The sequence below is a fragment of the Hesperophylax consimilis genome, chromosome 1, assembly GCF_061612785.1.
Source record: "Hesperophylax consimilis isolate HC1 chromosome 1, BYU_Hcon_1.0, whole genome shotgun sequence".
Classification (NCBI taxonomy): domain Eukaryota; kingdom Metazoa; phylum Arthropoda; class Insecta; order Trichoptera; family Limnephilidae; genus Hesperophylax; species Hesperophylax consimilis.
In genome coordinates this window covers 2,183,948-2,207,563 of record NC_142836.1, presented here as the reverse complement: position 1 = coordinate 2,207,563, position 23,616 = coordinate 2,183,948, and the positions used below count along the sequence as shown (strand labels likewise).

The window sequence follows — 23,616 nt, the reverse complement described above, 5'->3', positions numbered from 1 at the left end:
CCAAGGCATCTGTACTACTTTATAGAACCTTATCAGGATAATAAGTTTGGTTAATCCTTCTAGTAACTGAGCTGAAAGTTAATAATACGTGGTCATTACAAGTTATTAACTTTCCATTGAATCCTTTACGGTCCTCTCTTTTGCTAATCCCGAATATTCGTTCCTTTAGGAATGAGGAAGATAAATGAATAAAAGGAGACACGCAAACCTACCCAACTTTCAATAATAAAGGAACTTGCTTTTCATCTTCATGTATTGGTTCATCGATTTTCAACATTCAATGGGTAAAGTTGGGTTGAAAATAATTAGATAGGTTTGATTAGTTAAGGTTCGAAAGGTTTGTCAATTTAAAGAATGGTTCAACAGTGACCCGAATCGCATATATTTACCGGCTTCACGCGAGTGTCCAATTTTTAGATTTTTTTCATAATTCTAAAAATATGGCGCAACTTGTAATATTTTTTACAGTTCAATAGATATTACAAGGCCGGCTAGAGTACAGGCCGCTAAATTACGAAGTCAGTGCTGTCACTAAGTAAACTTCACTGTGAAGTAGCCTAATCGCTCTGTTAATTTAATATGCTTGCGGTAAAACTATACAAAAATCAGCAGTAACAGCGAGTATCAACAACAATTACCGCCATTTGCAACTGTCGTTGCTCGTTAACACTGTCTTGATCACGTGACGCTTCAAAATCCGTCGAACGCTCAAGCCTGAATGCTCTATACTGACGATGTAAATTATATTTCGAGCTCCAAAGCTGTGCGAATTTCGTGATGTCAGAGTTTTTACTGTTAACCCACAAAGATGAACCTATTTTTAGCATCTCATTCTTTATGTTTAGATCGTGTTGGATTTTCAACAAAATTTAGGCGATAATTCATCATCATTACCATTCATTGTCTGAAGGAAGGTCTCCCAAGCCGCTCCCCTTTCCTTGTTTACGCTTTGTTCTGCCTCGTGTTTCCGTCTAAATTGTTTCTGTCTTTTATCTCGTTGATCCAGTGGCTTAAGACGGCCTTGGGTCTCTCGGTTCCTCTTCGGCGCCACTGAATAGCTATAACAATAATAAGAAAATAATATTCAGTCATCGATTTGTCGAGAAAAAAAGACGCAATTTGTTGCGAATTGCCCAAATTGCCCAATAGACAAAAAATAATAACATAAGCCTGGCTATCTTACTAATTCGTTTCTATATTATATAACATTAATATGGGAGATTGGTTCAATTGAGTAGAGAATGGTTCGGTTTCAGGTAGATAGTGACGCTTTCATCTTTTCTTCTTCTTTTAATATCTGCTCTGATTGCTAGGACCAAAAAGTTACATATCAATATATGTAGAATTTCAAAGTAAAATACGACGACCACGGAGGTCATCATTTGGCACACAAAATAGATTTTCTTTATATGAAATTTTTTTACCATGCCAAAATTCAAGGTGTAGCGTAGCACGCTAAAATCCAACAGCTCCAAATTGGCTCGTGAATTGGGTAATGAATTATGAATTCCACCAAATATTACCAAAAATGGTTCAATGCACAACCAGATGAAAATGAGTTTTTCGTCGTGAAATTATAACCGATTTTACTGTCCAGAATTTCAATGTGAACACAACTTTATGGCGTGTTAATATTTATTTATTTATTCATGTTCTCCATAAAACGGTTATGCACCAATATATAGGGTTTTCCAATAAGAGGTTTTATTTTGATATTCAAAGAAAAATGCCATTTTTAAATATAAATGATCGAATGTTTATTTCATTATAGAGAAGAAGGTATGCCGTTAATAGTGAAAAATAAAATCAGTCAAATGACCATCACCACCACGCCTACAGGACCATATTCTTTTCATGAAATTTTCCATAACCAAATCGCAAAGTGGCATATGTCCTCGATATGCCTTATGTCCTTGATAGCCTCACGAATTCCATCTTTGAGGTCTTGAATCGACGCTGGGCTGTTGGCGTAGACCTTCTCTTTCACGTGGCCCCAAAGGAAGAAGTTAGAAGGTGTTAAATCACAAGATCTCGGTGGCCAATTGTGATCACCTCTTCGAGAGATAACACGGTCCGGAAACTTCTTTTCCCGTAAAAGATCAATGGTTTCGTTTCTTGTGTGGCACGTAGCGCCGTTTTGTTGAAAGTAAACGTTATCCAGATCAATACCATCCAATTCCGGCCATAAAAAAATCATTTTATGGCCGGAATTAAATACACATAACACCTCTTATTGGAAAACCCTATATTACGGAGAAGCTTACACGTTTGAGGTATATGTGAGTAAAAGCTCGTGAAGGCAGTTTTATTATTTTGTGACATGCGTCAAAAGATAGGTGCTAAAGTGTCTGTAAATGACGTTAAAAATGTCGATGGTTAATGGTTAACGCAGTTGAGTCGCTGTTCGACGGCGAGTTCGTTGATTGGCGAGTTCTGATAGGAAGAAGTTCTCGCTTTAGGAGAGTGAAAAAGTCCATGAGTGATGTCTATCGTTGAGTCTAAGAAATGAGTTACATATGTTCGAATGAATAGCCGACTAAGGGGAGTGGGAACCGGGTATCGTTTGCGGTCTGACCGACTGCCGAGTTCATTCTCAATGGGACTGTTTAGCTGTCTTGGATACGCGATGATGCAAGTTCATAACCTTGTATACTTACATGTTTGACTTTAGATCGCCTATTTATCTTTTACATTATCTCTTGTTATTCTTCTATTTACAGATTACATTGACTGTAATATTAAACTTACTATGTAAGTAGGTACTTGCATACTGCTCGCTAACCCCATATACAGAGACATTGGAGAATCTAGAGTCGTTGAAAAAATGGAGCTTCGTTAAATAAAAAAAATAAAGTCTTGAAGTGTGCGGTGAAGGAGGAAACCACATTTGTCCTTGTAACGCCGTTGGGAAAGTGGTGGGGTCCTCTCCAATGTACGAAGGAATATTACACATCTAATATTACTGACGAGCCTGGTTTAAAAATTAATTGAAATAATTTTTCCTTTGTTCTTAATCTAATTCTCTCTATAATGGCGATCAGATTACTCTGGCTTTACAGCTGTCCAAGCGCGCACCGTTTCGTAAAGAAAAATGGGGAATCCAAGAATTTCCCGTTAATAAATGATTCGTACGTTTCCAATGACGGTAATGTAGTATTCCCGATTCTTCAATGCCTGGCCGAAACAGGCGCTTAGCGGAGAAATACGATCTTCTAATAACCGAGACGTGATCTCGTCAACATCGAGGGACGCTACTTGCGGGAACGAAACGGGGAATCCGATTAAGTATATTTTTATTGCTCACTCTAACCTATACTAACTGCTTGAAGCTTTTTTTACGTTGATCGAAATTGTGCTTTTGGTATAACAACTTGACTCGGGCGCAGAAACGAGCAGTTTTTTTGACAGATTTTAGTTTGTAGTTGTCTTATTTAAAATAAACTATTTTGCATTTCGTCTGTCTGTAAATTTTTTGTACGTCCCGTTTCAGTTTCAAGATGATGGCCGGTTTAATGGATTAGTAAAGCTTATTTTTCAAATGCGAAATCGTTGTGTTTGTATTGATTTTTTCAAAATACTTATGGTAGGTACATTCCTACCTGAAGAAATTTTGAAAAACGAATTGTCATTGGGTTAGTGACACGAAACACACACTTTTTCGGATGCGAAGTCTAGTCAACTACTAGTATTTAGAACAGATATGTTTGGTCGGAATGGTTTGTTTGTTTGTCTTTTATGTGAACTGATCCCAACCGTTTGGAGTCAGTGAGACTACGGCATCCCCGATCGAGGTATGTTGTGAGGCTGAAGATAGTGGGGAAAGGAAGGAGATGGGAAAGAGGAAGGTGGGGAAGTGCCTTGGTATTCAGATCTGATCACCAAACACGGCTATAGCCATTTCAAGCATTGTTTCAATTCTGAATGGTGGTCTTACACCAAGGCGATACTGAGAGTATCTTCCACCCGGAAACATACCGCAAGCATACCATATATTATTGTAATTGAATACATTGTGAAATAAGACATATTCATTATCAAATATTTGGATTGCTGGTGGTAAAGCCTTACCCCTCGACCACTGAGGCCATTTATTCTACTGATGCGCTGGATTTACTGCTTAGTGTACCGACTGTTGTTAGCTACTATTTTCCAAATGAGAAAGATGTTTCATGATTCGTTCTTCTGCCCAACAACCATGCTATGTAATTTTTTGTGGCTTCTTGTTTCCTTCCTCTCACAAAATAGGATTATTCTTCCAGACTCAGGCATCTTCTTACAATACCTTCCATACAACTTCCCCAATTATAAAATTTGCCCCGGTATTTCTTTATGGACTGTTGTGTGCATTTTTAGTGGCTTCTTGTTTCTTCCCTCTCACAAAATAGTATTATTCTTCCAGACTCAGGCTTATTCCTCCATTTTCTTAAAAGACCTTCCACACAACTTCCCCCATAACATTCGCCAGGATGTTTCCTTCAGGGCCTGTCGTGTGATTTTTTATATTTATTAATTAAACTGCGTAAGATAATAATTACGTTTCACAATGCGTTATTTTGTATCTTATGATTTATACTGCTCTTCCATTAGAAGCGTTTGTTTGTGGACGGAAGAGGAGTGTACCTTTGAAAAAACAGTTTAACAAAATAGAAAAAAATACATTGTGGAGGATAAATAGAATATTACAGGATTATTTGTATGATTTTTTATATGTATTTTTATTTTTTCATTAATGCATCTAATGTCGTCTGGTAATTTATTAATGAAAAATTTTCCTTGCTGAGATAATGGTGTTGGGAAAAATAAGTGTTTAGTTTAGGGCTTTAAAATATTAAATTAAATTAAGTCTCGTACGATTTTCGGTTATGAATGAGTATTTTTCTTTTTCTCTTATAATTTGAATAATTGAATTTTTCACAAATAAGTTTCTAAATGTAGTAATTTAAAGAATATATATTTTGTGATGAAAAAGATATATAAAAAGAATCTCCCATTACCTAATTTCGCGTGACGTAACTTGGCCGTTCTATAAAAGGCCCGGTTTTTCATCTCATCCTCAAAGCTTGGCTTAACTCTATAAAATGCTTTCGCTCGTAAGTCGTTAAGTCGAGCTTATCAAGGTGCCCGTTTCAATCGATATACAGAGATGAGAGATTACGTACGCTTTTATATTATTATTGGAACTGTTCTTTTGAATTTCGACCTAGTTAAACTTACGTATATACTTGTATAGTTTACTGCAATAATTATAAAGAAGCTTTATTAATCGGTTTATAAAGTAGTTTCGGTTGAAAAATATAGAAAAATGTTGATGACTAAAAAATTTCATTACAACCGATCTTTCCGTTTTTAGTGATACATACTAACTGTTTTTCTGCTTTATTGTTAAGATTCGATATAATTTTCTTAAATATTTTGAATGCTAAAAATTTAAGCGAATAAACTTAAGGCGATACAAGACTCTAATAACGGGGATTTTCTCGCGGCTCACTTTTTAATTAACTCCAATGACTTCGAAAGGATAATATATATATTTAGATACGGAAGTAAGTTATTTATTTTTAAGTTTAATAAAAACAGTATCTGGCAATTAAAATATTTTATGTAGAACGGTTTGAACATTTTATAAAACGTTTTTCAACTATAAAATTAGCGCTAAGTACCAGATTTTATTTTTCTAGACGATGAATTACTAACATCCTAAGGTATTCGTCTATTCCCACTTTATTTTAGAGATTTATTATGGCAAATTTAACCGTAGGTCTGTCCAATACACCAAGGCCGCGCATCGTTTATTTGTGTGTCTTGCTTCTTCACTTACGTCTTTAAGATTATGACTTAATTTTAGGGTATTGTCCCATCTTAAATCTACAAATAAATAAATTTCGCAATGCTGGATCAATATTTTTTGACTGAGAAGCATAGCGAAGTCCTATTTTAACTTTACGGCATTTTGCTTGTCTGTAAATTTGTTTGTACATTCCGTTTCTGGTTGCGAAAATCTGCTTTTACTAGATCGCCAACTTTGACTAAGCTTTTAGTATTTTGGTATCTACCTCCCTGAAGAAATTTTGAAAGAAGAATTTGTCATTGAGATAGTGACGTTTCTGTGAAAAAATTGGATGCATGATTCCTTATTTGAATTTTGTTTTTAAAGTTCCATAAATGATTATTTTTATTTTTTATTATAGGAGACGGTTGACGTAAGGTTCCCGCGAGCACTTAGGCCATAGGCCCATTGTGATATATCCCATTTAACCTCATTCCTTTAACACTAATCCAGTCCCTTTATAACGTTTACCAGGGTTGTCATTGAATATGTCTTCTGGTTCTACAATGTGTCTTCCCAGGTATCTGAGCCTTGTTCCCACCAAAAGTAAATTGGAGTCTCTTCATCCTCTTCACATTTCCTGCATCTATGGTGTTTTCCACTCCCAACAACTGCATGTGCCTCTTGAGATGGCAGTGTCCCGTTAGTAGTCCTACCAGTTCCCTCAGTGAGTTTCTGTCCATATCGAGTGGTTGTCTAGTTCGCCTTGGGTCTGGACTGTTTATGAGTACTTTGGATTGCCTCATTCCGGGTGCCCTTTCCCATTCCTCCCAGTGCCGGGTACATAAATTATTATATGGTTGGTAATTAAATAGGTAGATATTTATGTACCTACTTATAAATCGTAGAAAAGGAAATTTTTTCCGGGTTCATGGGGTGAGGATTGTCTAGGTGTTGGCGGCGGATCTGTCTGCCTACCTACTGTGTGGCTGGATGCGTCTGCCCACCTACTGTGTGGCTGGACGCGTCTGCCCATCTACTGTGTGGCGGGCCGGATTTGGATATATTGGTTTAGTGAGATCTTTTTACTTCTCGAGCAGCTCTCTCGACCCATCGCCTTGCACCGCAGTAGGAGCTGAACTGAACCCCACATTCATACCCACCTCTCATACTTTTTTCCTTCCCAGATCTTCATCTTCTTCCTTTCTTTAATACAATCAGCCACACACCAACCCCAACGAAGGAAATTATTTTCCCTCAGAGCCTTCTGTGTGGAGCTAATGTAAAAAAATACTTATTTGGATGTTTTTTTATGTAGTTTTGTTTAGGGAACAAACAATATGGAAAATAATACTGATATTATATACGTCGATTAAAATGTTTGACCCGTTTTTATTTTTTGTTTGCCCATCACTACCATAGAGCGATAAACTATTATGATAAGAACCCACATTTCCTAAAATAGTTTATTCTCTTCTGTCTAAGATCCCACTTTTCTGTCGTCTTGAATACAGAATTCCTAAGATATAATATTATATTTACCCGTATTATAAACCGCGTAATTAATTTATGCGACCCACGTGCCCGAGGCTTGGACCGGGTCGTCGGGACTAACCACCTTTATTACGGGACAGCCCTGGTGGAATAGTGATCACTTGCTAACTTGAACATTACGCAACTATTTCCTATAAAGAGACGCCTAGGCAGAAAAACGATCAGGCATTTTATGATATTACGTGCCGTCTTGTACGTCTAGGGAATTACATCAAATACCATTAAAAACACTACCAATGAGAAAATCATAATCCTTGGAAACGTTTAGGCGCCTTTGCGTAATTATGTTTCGTCGTTTGCCTGAAGCAAAACCTCGGTTGATAGTTGGGTGGATCGAGTTGTTCCACCGCGGGTAGGTACCCTAAAACTGAGCTACAAAAAGTTGACCATTATAATTTTAAGTTTTTTTAAATAATTAATAATATTATTATCATTTGAACAAACACGGAGTTCACAGGCTTATCCCTGCGTGCGCAAGTACATTTTTTGTTTAATTTGTGTTATTTCACAATTTATTGATTTAATATAATGTATAGTATATTTGCGGCACGTTCCAGAGTGCAAGATACTCTCATCATGTTGCTTTAAATGGCTTTGGCCATGTTTGGTGACCAGATTTAAATATCCAGACATTTCCTCACCTTCCTCTCCCACGTCTCCTTCTTGTCCCCAATACCTTAAGCCTGATAACATACCCCAATTGGGGATACCATAGTCGCACTGACTTCGGACGATTGGGAATAGTTGGGACTCTTGGGCGGTTTACATAAAAATAAAAAGTAAAAAAATACGGTTTTTCACATGGTCAAGTCCTGTTGTGTAGTTATTATTACGCATGACAGCTGTTCACCTTCCGAAGACATTGTCAAACTGTTTGCCACTTACAGTCGATATTAAAAAAAAATTTATAATAAAAAATTTTTAACATTGCTTTTATTTTTATTACAAAAATTAATTCATGTATCAATGCAAAAACCCCTTTTAATTTCCGAGTTAATTGTCGGAAACTGTTAATCGTTATTTCTCCTTTAAGTTTCCCTACTAAAATGTTACATTGGTGTTTCCAAATTAAACATCTATCAATGTGAAATTTCCCACATTTTAAATGCATATATCATTCCACAACAAACATTTCCTCTCTGGTTCACATTCCTAATGCACTGTATTTACTTACCTCTTTGAATTTCGTATAACTAAGAGAGCTATTCGTTCCAAAATCATGTTATAATGTAAAAATACCAGGACTGAACATTTCAAAAATTCGCCTTTACCTAGATTTAGTGAATCTATTCAATGGCAAAGAAGGTAGGCACAAGAAGGCTATACTATTATGTCTTTTCAATAAAAACTAATTTAACCTAAATCTAGTTACTTATAAATTTTGCATTTACTTCTATATCTTACATTTATATCCGTCTGGAGTTTCTGTTAATTTTATATTTCCTGATTGTATATGATTTATTTATTAAATAAATGAACCACTAAATATCATAACGATAAAAAGTTCTTATCACGTGGCATTCAATTATAGGAAAATGTGAACTATTTTCCAACGGAGTTAATTACTGTGCACGTGTCAATAAATCCCGAACTGTGCCGTAACTTTCTTGTTCTAAATATGTTTTGCTCACGGACGTCACACCTTCTTTTTGTTCAATATTTGAACAGTTTCCGAGGAGGTAAACTATGTTATTATTCCTTTTCCAATTATTATTTTTAATTAGCGCCTAATAGGTTGTACGACTGTTCTGAGGCCAAGAGAGCATTGGATTTATTTCACAGGGATGAAAATAAATGAAATCGTAAAATCAGTCACAAAATAGGATTTAGGGTCTCATAAACTGCTTTACTCACACAAATGATCTCCTCCTTAATGGTACCCAAATGAAGCAAGTCGGGTATCTTGGACAATGACTATACTCAAATGGAGAAATGTTTGATGAATTTGTACGCCGAGAACACAAGGATGGGACCATGTTTTTGGATTTGGCCAAAATACCCAACCAAACTGAATAATTATCTTTAATGGACTATATTTTATAATTTATAACCTTCCACTCATGTTAGTCTGCTATACACCTTTATGTCATTAACTTAACTAGACCCGCCATTCGTTTATTGCAGATAGATTTTCTGTATTCAATTTAATTAAATTTTCGTAATATCGGAAGATGTGTGAATATAAATATTAGATTATTCTAACACAATGTGGCCAACTATAATATATTTTATCGTCTCTTCCATGACTATCCCTTTTGCCTAATAAAATCCAAATGGAGCAAGTGTGAAGTTATTTCCCGTTTGATGGCTCACTTTTACTCCCTGGCTGTGGGAGAGTTCAGTATAATCCCTGCATAGTCACGTAAAACTTTAGTTTGAATATCTTTTAAATTTCCAGGCTATAAAAGGGCTCCTTATTCCGATTTTAATGGCATTTTTAGAGTGGGATAAAGTTTTTGATGAATTCTCAGAATATTTCAATATTATCAAATAATCTCGACAGGTTTAAATTTAACAAAAATCAAAATTTTAATTTCCTCTTTTCATAAAAATGGCACACAATTTATTTCTCAAAGAACCCTATTAAAGAGAAATTTAGAAGCTGGATGTAAAAAATCAAAAAGTTACATGTTGATTCCCGGTTTTGTTATAATCGTTTTTCTCAGAAAATTGACAGTTTTCTTCAATGTCGCGGATAAATTTTTCTTTGTCGAATGTGACTTCAACCAACAAAGCGTTAAGCACAAAACTGTAAATTGAATAATTATAACTAACTACAACTCGCAAAGTTTTTCGAAAGATGTCTTTTAGCCTTGTTAATACTTTAGCTTACGACATAATAAAAATAAATGATATCTGTTTTATAATTATTCCTCTCATACTGATCAACAATTTGAATAGATTTTGTGGATATTTTTTTAATACCTTTTGTTCTAAATATAGCAAGCCACAATGTAATTAATTTTTACGAACCTGCACGGAAAAAATAGTATTGCTAATTTATTAAGCTGTACATATATTAATTTGATAATTTTCGAAGAATAGGTACTTGAAATTTCACTTAAACATTATGTGAGCTTTTTAATATATTCCTTGAAATAAAGCTTTGTTTTAATTAAAATGGTTTGTCGAAAAAGCTTAATTGAAAATTGCGCGCTTGTCCAGAAATTTAACTTCCGTGCGAATATTCAATTGTGGAATGATAAATGGTTCATTTGTTATAAAATTATTGAATGTGGCAATTCGCCAGCCTCTACCACACTTTAATTAACCTAAAACAATTATTTCCATTGGGGAATAGGGCCAGGGTAGTAAGTTCTATGCGGTCGGTGGCCACTCTGCTAGTATATCCCTATGTCCATTGTTTTGTTGAATATGGGATATCGCGTGCAACACGTGACCACGCTCGTAAATTGGGATGGAAAGTTAAATAATTGCACAGAACCCCAAAATATATCAACAGCCATTTTGATTGGATCTTTTTCTGTAAATAAATAAACCTCTTACCGGGGCGTACGTTACGTTCCGCCCTTATAAATTCTCCCAAATTTTAATACTCTTTTTCAAAAATGTTTTTTTTGTTAAAAAATAGAACAAGCAATACGGTATCATGGTTTTTGACAGTTTGGTGAATACGTCAAAGCTTTATAGATAAATTTAAAATGACGCTAAATCGTCGGCCTCCGTAGTAGAAGGGTAGGACTATCGACTAGCAATCTGAAGGTCGCTGGTCCAAATCCCGGCGTGCGCAAGTAAATTTATTTGATGAATTTGTATTATTTCACAATTTATTCCTACATTACACATGAGGCCCTGAATAAAATAATTTCCCTCAGGGCCTATGTCATCTTTTAGGATGCTGTGTGGAGGATATTTTTTTGAGAAAAATAAGGAGAGAAAGATCTGGAAAGGTAATAGGTATGAAGGTTGGATAAGAATCTAGGGATCAATGTGTCCAGTAGTGACAGACATATGAATACATCCCACCTACGGCGGTGTAAGGCGATGGGTCGAAATACCAGCTGGAGGGTCTCCTCAAAACCAGCCTCTCCCGATCTGGTGGGGAGGCGCATCCTGAACATACCTCACCTGATGAAACCGGGCACCCCTGCTAAATCGCCAAATGGCAGTGAAACGACCTTAGCCGTGTTTGGTGACCATATCTGAATAGCCTAGTACTTCCCTACCTTCCTCTTCCCCATCTTCTTCCCCTTCTCAGTGGCTCTACACGATTGGGAGCAGTTGGGACTATCGTGTGGTATTCACATAAAAAAGTTTAGTTAGTGATTCTGGACAGAAACGCTGAAGTGTATCTGAAAGTTAGCAAAACGTTTTGTGAAAACGTGTCCCGTAAGTTTTCCGTTCCTGAATGGTAGAGCAATTTAGAAGGTATTACGATTTTAGAGTAAATTATAGTAGATTGTGGAAGTATTCCGTGCCAGCAAAAATATACTCGTTATAACGAAATTCCCCATTAGCATTAATAAATTCGCCGATGAATGAATTAGTTCGCACTCACGATAACTTTAGATCTCTAGTGATAAATAACACACCCACCTTTTGAGGAATGCTTTTTAAAATGTTGAATTCATTGCCTACATTATTTACATATTCCATGCGAATTCTTTAATTTCTTTAGATTCTTCGTATTTCAAAATAAAATTCAAAATCATTAATTTGTATCCGATGAACACAGAAAATTCTTTCTTTTGAATAAAATGTAAAGTGGAAATTCTTTTATTTCAATGTTCAACTTTTTTCCTAAATTCCGATTATTTATTTGAATTTTAACAATTTCCGAAAAATTTTCGAATGCAAAATTTTTTACTTAATGAAAAGACAATGACATTTATTTATATAACAGTCAAAATTAAATTATGAATATACCTATAACATTTTCAATTTACATTTGATGTCAGAAATACATTTGTTTTGTAATGTTAAACCAATATCAAGTTCAAGTTCAGTTTGTTGATTCTACAAGTATTAAATATTATATTGATTTTCTCCTTTCAATAATTTTATCTCATCGAATAGAACATAATTACTGTCGAGTCGCGGGTAATTTCTCTCAAGCATTGAGATCTGCCAAACTTTATTACTTTAAATTACTTTATGAATTACTTTAAATTACTCGCTCCCGAAGAATGATTAAGTTAACAATCATTGTGATTCACACAATATTAATAATATTTTGTCTGAAGTTTTTGGAAGAAGGTATGAGGGGTGGGTAGGGAATCTAGGGATCAATATATCCAGGAGTTACTTATACATTTATCTCCCCCGCTGCGGCGCAAGATGATGAGTCGAGAAACCGGTTGGTGAGGTCAAATGGTTTCTCCAAACCAGCTTCTCCAGATTTGGCACGTCACACACCTGGGGGAAGGCGCATCCTCAACACACTTCACCCGATGAACCCGGGCACCCTTACTAAATCACCAAAACGTAGTGAACCTCTGGGGGACCTATGGCAGAGGTGTTGGTTATCCAATAAATGGTTTCCGGGGCAGCGGTCTCCGAACTTGATTAATTTTGTATTGGCAGACAAAACGCTCGACTCGTCTCTCACTTAACCAAAAACCATACCTTCTGAAATTGATGAAATGAAACTAACAATTTGACTATTGCTTATTATACGAGTATCTACCAAATAAGAGCTAATAATCAATATCTTGTATGTACTTTTGACTGTAGCTGTAACTTTGTGGTTATATATTTACATTTATGTTATGTTTGTATATATTTTACTCTGAAGAAGGAACGGTTGCTCCGAAACTGTTCGGTTTTGGTATAATAAATCATCAAAATGACAATTCAACACACATTTAAAAAGTGATATAAAGTCATGAAGGGTGATGAAACAAAAACTAGGTTTAATACGTTACCCGCAGGTTAGGTTTATATGTTAGTTTTTTGTCGCTTTTAAGGCGACATAAGCCTCTAATAACGAAGGTTTGCTCGAAGCTCACATTTTAATTATTTCTGATGAACGTATTACTAAATTCACAGATGTTTATATAAATATATTATATTTACGAATTCGTTGGAATTAATGTGAACCTCGGGCGAACCCCCGTTATTAGCCTTGTGTCAACTTAATGACGTTTTAAAGGTGTATTGGATAAATTGTCATCGTGTTGAATGATCATGGAACCATTTAAAAATATGGTGGTTCGAACAAAGAAATATGGTTTGATTTATCTTTTATGTACCTACATGGCTACAAAATATTTGAGATTAGTTCTGGCGGACTGTAACATAGTTTCTCTCCCATCTCACATGTTAAAGGGTATGTTGTATTTCAACCTGAATTATGGCTTTCCTGATAGCACTGAGTAGGGGGTACAATAAATATACTACGAGGGAATCATTGAGCGGGGCGACTTTTATTCCCCGCCCAAACTTTTCATCCGATCCAATATATACGGTAGTTACAATAAAATAAATAAATATCCAGTATTTTATACTATTTTGCGGTGGAGCGCTTGATTTTTCCTATTGTAAGGAGTAGAATCAAATTAATTTTAAACTTTACTCCACTATACCTGTTTAAAATTGTTTTCATTATATTCTCTGCGATACCACCAAGAATAACATTTAAAGTTATAAAAATATACATTTTTACTCATTCTTTATTAACGATACCCAAAAGAAAATTTGAAACAGAAAATCAGTAAAAAGATTCGGTCGCATCTTGGAATTAAATCAAGAATCTCCGCAATGATTTTGGTCATATTTAACTGCATCATACTTTGACATGTTTTTATCCGCTATGTACGATTGCAAGAATTTTCCCGAACTTAATGCAATTTAGGTAGAGTGTTGGATAAATATATCAATTTATTTTATTTTATTTTAATGTGCGACATCTATTGACCTATCTTTAAGTTTATGGAGAATATTTTTTTGGAATAACGTAATGAGTAGAACCTTAAATTGTAAAATTAAATCATAACATTTAGTTCGGAAAGAATCATGCCATCATACATAAAGACAGCGGCATAGTATAATACATCAATGGATAGCGGCCACTAAAAATAAAGTGTTTTCCACATAATATTAGCTGTATCTTGGGAATAGTCCATCAAAATTTCAATCGTAATAATATATATTGTTTAATTTTAAATTCATCGTACTTAACAAACGAATTTAAGTTAAAGTTTAATACATATAAAAATACTATGTAAGATATAAAAATACAAGATATCAAAAAATTACCAAATTTAAAAGGAAAAAAAATGCAGGCAGAGATAGAAATCCGGTCAATGAGGCGAGACTCTTCCAAGAATCAATAGAATTTTCCTTTTGAATCCCTCCTTACTGACGCAAAATACTCATATGTTACTGAAATTTTGTACAAGAGTTGACGTACTGTTCACCGCTTGGAGAAACATTGGCAGGTTAGTCCTGCAGATAGGGAGATCAGGTAGGAAAATCTATGCTGACTCTTAGATAGTCATCAGGAACATAGAGGTCTACGCATTCCAACACTATTCAATTCTTTATACAGCCTCGCAGCAGTCTAAAAAAGTAGTTAGCGGCATACTCCTCTCTTTTTAGCATGCCCAGAAGAAATTATGTTGGATTTAGTCATTTGTTTTAATATTGTCGGTGAATATCGTTAGTGTTTTTTGGAAAAAACTTATTTTATTGTGCCCAGAGGTGATTAAAGGTGAAATACGAACCACTTACGGTTTTAAGCACATTCAAAGTTATTATATTGAAGAAGAAGATAATACTAATAAATCTAAAAGAAACATTCGATAGTACAAGACACAGAAAATAATAAAAAATAGCAGTCTCAACTGGGAACCGAACCCAAGATCTCTGTCTGACCGGGACAACGCCTCTAACCTCTCGGCCATTGAGACCTAATTATTTTACGACATTTTTGTCGATCTCATATTTCAAATTCAGAATTAACCATATTATATTGTAATTAAATTTTACAATATAATATTATAAGGAGAAAACTTACTGATATATAATATCGTTAATTTCTTAAAATCTGTTCAAATTATTCTTTTTCCTATTGAAAATGGGACTGCAGGACTTTAACGAAGAAATTGACAGAGTTCAGCTATAAGCGAATGTTTTATGAGGACGGCGAAATACGTGTTCACACAAATACTGATATCTTCGCATTCCGTCTCGATATTTATTAGGAAAGAACACATGTTCATCATATGTTCTGAATGACTATAATCTGGAAATTGGCATGCTTTCAATTTTTTAACACGATCGTTTTCTTCCGTGTAAGCTCCTTTGAAGTGATTATTGTGTCATGTGCAAGCCGACCGTAATTCAATTTGGGTTAGAGTCCCAACTGCTACCAACCATCTGGAGCCAGTGAGACTATGGCATCCCCAATTGGGGTATGTTTTGAAGCTGAAGATAGAGGGGAGGGAAAGAAGATGGGGAAGAGAAAGGTGGGGGGAGTACCTGGATATTCAGATCTGGTCACCAAACGCGGCTGAAGCCATTTTCCAGATCATACACTAGGGCGATACTGAGAGTATCTTCCACTCTGAAAATGCCGCAAGTAAACTATACTATAGTGTAATATACTGGCTGACGTATACTTGACGTTGCTCGGTGACTTATAAATGGTTTGGGATATTTTTTAAGGTTGCGTGGCCTTTTTAAGATATACTGTTCCGTAGTACATTATTTTGATATATCTCATAAGGTTTAGCAATGTAAGCGCCTGAAAATATTTTTTTACGACTTTCTTACAAACAAAACATAGACCTTTATCTACTTTACATATGTATGTATAACATATTTAAATATATATATATATACCTTTCGGAAGAAATTCTTTAAATGATAGTGAAAACCCTATCAAAATCCGTTGCGTAGTTAAGAAGAACAAAGCTCACAAACAGACAGACTTCGATAGCGACATTGTTTTCTACTATTTAGGTATATTATTTTAAATGAATATACTATAAAATAACACAAATTATTCAAATAAAATTTACTTGCGCATGCCGGGATTTGAACCCGCGACCTTCGGCTAAGTCGAGAGCCTTACCCCTTGACCACGAAGGTCGTCAAAGGCCCTTAATACTGTAGTTATTGCTTTCATTTTCTATTAAGTTTTCACAAAAGTATTATTATTTTAAGATTATACCATCATCAGTATCTTGAAACCGAGTGTGTGAATAAGTGTGCGATATCTCAGTGAACAGTGCCGTCCGACAGCAGTGTCAGTAATTTGATGGTACAAGTTCCGCTGGCCAGTTGAGGGCTCGTTGAGCGGCAGATGAGCGCTAGATGAGCGGCTGCCTCGTCGCTCCGTCTCCGTTATGTCCGTGTGCTGCTGGCCGTGCCGCTCGCGCAAGGCGGGTTCTGCGGGTAGCCGCACCGCCACCCCGCTGCCCTCGCCCGCCAAGCCTGTCAAGCCGCCCAAGCCGCCCAAGCCACCCACAATCAGGGTGTCGGAAGCGCCAGAGTATGGAGATGGTAAATTACATTTTTTAAAATAATTTATTCTATTTTTATTCTAAACATGTTAAAAATTAAACAAAAAAGTTTAAACCATCAGGTCTCTTTCATTTTGACCGTTATGTTTCTTAAAGCTGGTGTCAGAAAGTCGCATTAAAATCCAAATAAATGGGATATTTCTGAAAACTAAAAACTGTTTTTGAAAGGAGATGAAATACTCTTTCAAATTTTATTATTAAAACAATTAATAAACAATTTTTTTTGTAATAATGAAATTTTAAATCAACACAGAAAAGTTTTAAAAATGGCTCACCTTACGTTTTTTTTTGTCTAAAAAATGTGAAGGAGAGTTCACATTTTTTTGTATTCCAGTTTTGGCTAAATGATATGATATATTCTTTTCTAGTCTGAGAAATTGTCTTGAGAAAAAGTTATGATATGAGCTGCAGTAAATTGATTCTTCCGCATTCAATCCATATTTTATGAACCATCAAATATTTACGAGTGTTGGCCTATTTTCTCGGGAATATTTTTCGAGCTGGACTGGAATAAGAATGCAACCCATTTCTTCATGTATTATATTTCTATACTGAATATCTACGGATATAATATATATATTATTTACTAATACTATTATCTTATTATGAAAATATTTATTAATTTGTCTAGAAATTTCTCTTTGATATATTTATTTAGCTTTGAAAGCCTCCGTGGTTGAGTGGTTATGTTTCTTGACTACAAATCCAGAGGTCGCGGATTGAAATCCCGGCGTACGCAAATACATAATAATCATTGTTAAAATATTAATAAATTAAAATAATATTAATTACAATTTATTTAATTAATAATATTTATTAGTTGTGTTTTAGCTCTATCTGTGCAAACGTCAAATGGTTAAATTAATAACAATATCAAAATATCCTCATTATTCATGTAAAAGCTATTGAAAGAATATAAAATACATTCTTACGCTTTCTACGCTTTAAAATTAATATTCCAGATACTTGAACTACAACACTATTTTAAACGAAATGAATATTCTTAAATTGTCTGACTGAAGGATTTTCACTGACTTGGCATTTCTATATAAAATTCTAATTTATGCATTTGATTGTCCAGAATTGCTTGTATTGATAAGCTTTCGGATTCCACTACGTAATAATAAAAGTCGGGGTTTATTTCAGTGCAGAAATTCTTGGACTAACTACCATATATATACCGAGTCAGTGGATATCTTTTATTTATCACTTAACAAATACGAAAGTTTCTTACTGAGGTAGTTTATATTTTTTTTTTTTTTTTTTTAATTATTTATTAACCATTACATTACATTTTTTTGGTATAATCCACCTCACTAGGCTGAGCCTGTTCCGAGGTGGCGGGAGTTTGATCTAATTTTGTATAATGCTAATTAATATAGAATCACAGATATAAAAAAAGATATACAGAAAAGATAAATAATTGGATAGATGAAAATTAAAAATAAAACATAATAAATAATGCAGATACAAATAAATGAATGAGAACAAAAGAGAAAAATTCAGGCGTGGAGTGTGCTATAGTTTATGGTATTGTAGATGTTATCTGTCCGCAGTATACAATGCCTTTGTTGACTATCCATGTGTGGATTTTGTGTCTTATATTTACACTTGTCGCCAGGTCTTTAATATCTTTTTCCATTAAGTTGAAAATTTTTGGGGCCAGATTATGAAAATGTCTTTGTCCATAGGTGGTATTTATCTTCGGGGTCATGTGTTGATGTCTGTTTCTTGTTTCGTAATTGTGTTGTATAGTATGATGGTTAAGTTTGTCTTTTTGGTAATATAGAGTTATAATTTTTATGTATAGTTGCTGTATGTTTAGTACGGTGAAGTCCTTAAATAACTGTATTGTCGAGAATCTGTAAGGTTTTTTTGTGATAACTTTAATTAAGGCTTTTTGCGCTTTGACAAGAGGGTCCATATTAGTTTTAGCAGCACCACCCCAACCAATCATACCGTGAGTGATAATTGATTGGGCTAGTGCGTAATATATTGTTTTTAGAGTCTTCGTTTGCATTATGTTTCGTATGTTCTTAAAGAAATATATCAGTTTTCTAACTTTACCCGCTGTTTTATTTATTTGTTCTGTCCATCTAAAATAGTTGTCAATGTAAATGCCTAGGTATTTAATTACCTGAGTTCGTGTTAATGGGTTGCATAGGCAGTTATTTTTAGATGTGCAGTCATGAATGGTTAAGTTTTCATCGAGTCTTGGTTGTCGTCTGGGATCTATGCTAAATGTCATGTACTTTGTTTTATCTATATTTAGTGTCAGCAGATTATTGTCTAACCAATATTTAATCTTATTTATTCCTTCAGTTGCATTTTTATATACACTTGTCCAAGAATCCGAAGTAAAAACAAGAACAGTGTCATCCGCAAAGCAAATAACATCTCCACTTATGTCAAGCTGACATAAGGAATTAATATATAGTAAGAACAGGATGGGTCCTAATGTACTTCCTTGGGGGACTCCGTAAGTTATGTATCTATTTGGGCTTGTTATATTGTCTACTTTTAGTGAGTGGCTGCGGTCAGTTATATATGATTTGAACCAGTTGTAAGCTGAATTTTTAATACCTATGTTTTCCAGTTTTTTAAGGAGGATTTTGTGGGACACTGTATCAAAAGCTTTGCTCAGATCCAGAAATACCGCAATGCAACTTTTTTTTTGATCAACATTTTTTAGAATGGTCTCGGTTACTTTTAATATTGCATCTTGTGGTCCCATATTTTTTCGAAAACCATACTGGTTTTCTGATAAGATTTTATGTGTGTCTAAGTAGTTTACAAATTGGATTTTTACTAGATTCTCGAGTACTTTAGTGAGCACATTTAAAAGAGAGATTGGCCTGTAGTTTGTGGGATTATTTTTGTCTCCAGATTTATAAATTGGCACTATGTTTGCACTTTTAAAATGGCTGGGGAATATACCACTAGTGATACTGAGATTACAGATGTGTGTGAAGGGAAGAGCAATTTGATATTTTATTTCTTTTATAAGTTTGGTGTCAAGTTTGTCGAGTCCAGTCGCACAATCGTTTCTCAGTTTGTTTATGTGATGTATTATGTCTTTGGTTTGGAAAGTTTTAATTCTAAATGTATTGGTATCTTGGGAATTCGTGTTGTATTTGTCAGCAAGTGTATGTTCATCAGTGTTCATTTTATTCAATAGTTTTCGGGCTAATGTTTGACCAATGTCTGCAAAGTAATTGTTTAATGTGTTCGCAATATAAGTCTGGTCATTTATTATTGTATCATTAACTTCTATTTGTTTGATTTGTTCTGCTGGTTTTTTATTTATGTTGTTAATTTCTTTTACTGCGTTCCATAATATCTTCGGGTCTTCTTTGTTTTCTTCAATTTTTTTTCTATAATATTCTTCTTTAGTTCGTTTTACTATCGATCGGCAGATATTCCTATATTTTTTGTAGTAATTTTGGAGCCTTATGTTATTCGGCGAGTTTGAGGCCTGTTTATGTAGCTTATCGCGCTTATGTAGACATTTCACCAAGTTGTCGTTGATCCAAGGCTTAATTTTTTTATTTTTGTGAACCAGCGTTCGGAAGGTTGTGTATTTTATCACATTCATATTTATATGTTCGATGAAAATCTTCATTGCTGCATTAACATCTGTTTCATTCAAAATATTTGCCCAGGTTATGGAATCAAGAGATGATCTAATAGAGTCATAATCTGTGTATTTCAGTTGTGTTTTATTTTTTTGATTGTCGTTTTTGTCGTTATTTTTCTTTGAAAAGGCTATCATTGTAGCAAAGTGGTCAGTTACTGTCATATTTATTATAGTTGCAGAGACATTCAATTTTGTCCTGACATAAATATGGTCTATACATGTTTGCGATATAGGCGTGACTCTGGTAGGTAAGTTGATAGCAGAACGAAGACCGTAGCCTGCAAGAAGACATTCATAGTCATCAGCTTGGTGGTGCCTGTCTCCAATTATATTAATGTTCAGGTCTCCAGCTATGATGCAGTTAGTGAATTTTTTATGCTTTTGAAGGTTTTCGTTCAGTGAGATAAGGAATTTCGATATGTTGTTATATGAAGGAGACCGATAGATAGCAATAATGACAACAGAATCAAGACATTGTATGCACACACTGTTTGCTTCTAGTATAGTAGTGGGAATTATTGAACCAAAAACAGAATATTTTGTGTAAACAATCACTCCATCACTACGGTTTTTGTGGTTTTTTGATAAGAAAACATCGTAGCCTTGTATGTTGGGCGCAATGAAGTCGTCATTAATCCAGCATTCGGTAAGGATGATGACGTCAAAATTTATTTTTATTTGTTCTAAGGCAACTAATAAACTGTCAATATTTTTGGTAACACTTCTGATATTTTGATTTAGTATTTTCAAGCAGTAATTGCCTTTAAAATGCGTGTATACTTTTGAGGCGTCGAGAAAATTTAGTGTGTCTATGTCAATAATATTTTGCATTTCATTTTCGATTCGTTCATGTATATTACACCCCATAGTTTATTGTAGCAAGGTCTTTCCTGAGGGCCGCTATGTACGCCGGGCAGTTATCCCTGTCACCAGTTGAGTGATCAGCAGGTCTACCAAATTTAGTGCATGTCGCGCAAACTGGTTTTACGGTGGCATTTGGGCAAGACTCACGGGTGTGGTTTTGTTGAGCACAGTGACCACATGTAGATTTCGTATCTTTACAATATTTGTAAGAGTGCCCTATCATGTGGCACTTAGTACAGACAGTAAGTCCAATAAAATCCCTGACGCGGCACACAGTCCAGTTTACGAAGACTTTCTCTTGTTCCACCAGCATTTTCCTTAATGTTGCGGGCATCTCGTAAACTCGATGGCAAGTAGTTCCAGTGCGAGCGCCGGCCAGGTGACTTAGCTTGCAGGTCAATAAAGATCCCTCGATGTCTTGTACATTAGGAACACCCGTCAGGGCGATCCTCAAGAATTCGTCGTCCGTCAATTCCCGTGGGACATTAAAGAATATTACTCTCGGGAGTCGTTTTGTGGGAAGTCGTGCTTTAAGGGAACCCGAATTATCAAAACACGGTGCTTTTAGCAATTTATCCTGTTCAGCTAATGTTTCTGTATTAAGCAGGACACCTTTATTCCGAATCTTTCTAATCCCTGTAATTCGTACTCCTAATTCATATGGCCGAATTAAGTTCTGGATTATTTGTTTTGTTTCTTCGCTATCTTTGGTGGCATCTGCGTCTTTTGGGAAGATGCAGATTGCGGGCCTTGGTGCTCCAACGTGCTGTCCAGATTGTGTGATTGGCGGGGGTTGGTGGGCAACATTTGACTGCTTTCGGACAATGTCAGCAAAAGAAAGGCTGGCCTCCGTTGCTATAGCCACTCTTCGCATGACAGGTCCGAGGTCAGACTCCAGCTGGGTAATTTTCTGTTCCAAGTGCGTTTTTTCTTCTTTTTCATGGCGAATTTTGATTTCCGCCATTTTCAGTTGGGCAGTCACTGTGGCTAAATCAGCACGCATCGTCTCGCGCTCCAACAAAAGCTGGGAAATTGTTCTGAAAACTTCGGAGACATTCCTGGAGATCTTCAACTGCTGTTCTTTCGATACCTTCGACTGTTTTTCTGCTAAAACTTCCTGAAGAGCTGTCAGATGAGCTTGGGCTTCGTTGAGCACATCCACTCCAGAGGCGCTTGGAAACTTTGTTTCATTGTTGTCCGAGCAATGGGATGACGTATCGGATAATATTTCCTCTTCTACATCCTCAATTTGTACACACTTTCCTCCATGTTCCTCAGTATTAGGAAACATCGTTGTGTCCAGCGGACGTTTTTTTGACGGATGCATTTATATAGAAAAAAATTATTATTATAATTTTTTTTAAAAATTCACTCAAAATTTTTTAATAATGGTTCATTTTATTTAAATAATTTTAATATTCCTTTTTTTTTAATTTATGCACTTAATTGCCATCTGTTGACTAGTAGCTATAGAAAGTATTCTGTTTTAGAATGTATTACACTTATTGCCATCTATTGACGAGTAGCGGTAGCTAGTAGATGGTATTTGTATGCATTAGATATTTTTTTATTGGTAAAATTTAACTGTTTTTAATTCACAAATAAAACACTGATTTAATTACTTAAAATTCACATTAAAATTTAGTTAATTAACTTTGGTACGAATTTACTAAAACTTCTTAATATTTAGTTTTTCAGTTCATAATATCATAGGTACATTAAATGTCAAATTTTTTATATATTTCACTTTTTGTGCATTTCCCGATGGAATACCGGGAAAAAAACACGCCGGGCGATAGCCCAAGATGAATACTGCACCTCAACAACAAAATCTCTTCGATTTGCACACTATTTCACTGTTATAAATCTTAGAAACCGGGAGCTTACGAAATAAGCGACAATGTACAATGCGCGACCTTATGTTTTTTTTTATATATATATATATATATATATATAAATTACATATTAACATTTATATAGACATATAAGTCGATCCGCGTGAGATCATGAGATCTAACTGTATATTCGTATTTGATTATATATATATAAGTAAAAGCCCCTAAAAGGACGTTACTAAATTAATAAATAAAATGTAATTTTTTATTTTTTTTTTATTTGGTACATTATTTTGTTACAATTTATGTTTTCCAGTAATGTAGGCCTCACTGGGTGGCTTGCCCGTGCTGAGGCCTTCATTTTATAATATGAAAATCTTATCTACATATTACATTTAAAGAGAAGATAGTAAATTTGAAAAGAAAATAATAAATTTAAAATTAAAAATAAAAATACATAATAATACATTT

At 34.9% G+C, this 23,616-nt stretch overlaps 1 protein-coding gene across 2 annotated transcripts in view; it reads left to right on the top strand.

Moving 5' to 3' along the window:
- The window catches only part of LOC149426105 (cytochrome b5 reductase 4), a 281,977-nt gene that overhangs the window by 94,573 nt on the left and 163,788 nt on the right, over positions 1-23,616 (top strand). Inside the window, exon 1 of one of the 2 annotated variants that reach the window (XM_089637330.1) lies at positions 16,496-16,789. The exons of the other annotated variant lie outside the window; for it this stretch is intronic. Within the exon in view, the coding sequence (XP_089493456.1) occupies positions 16,633-16,789 (157 nt within the window). The 5' untranslated portion in view covers positions 16,496-16,632. Of the gene's footprint in view, positions 1-16,495; positions 16,790-23,616 lie in introns of those variants that run through there. 2 annotated transcript variants of the gene reach the window in all.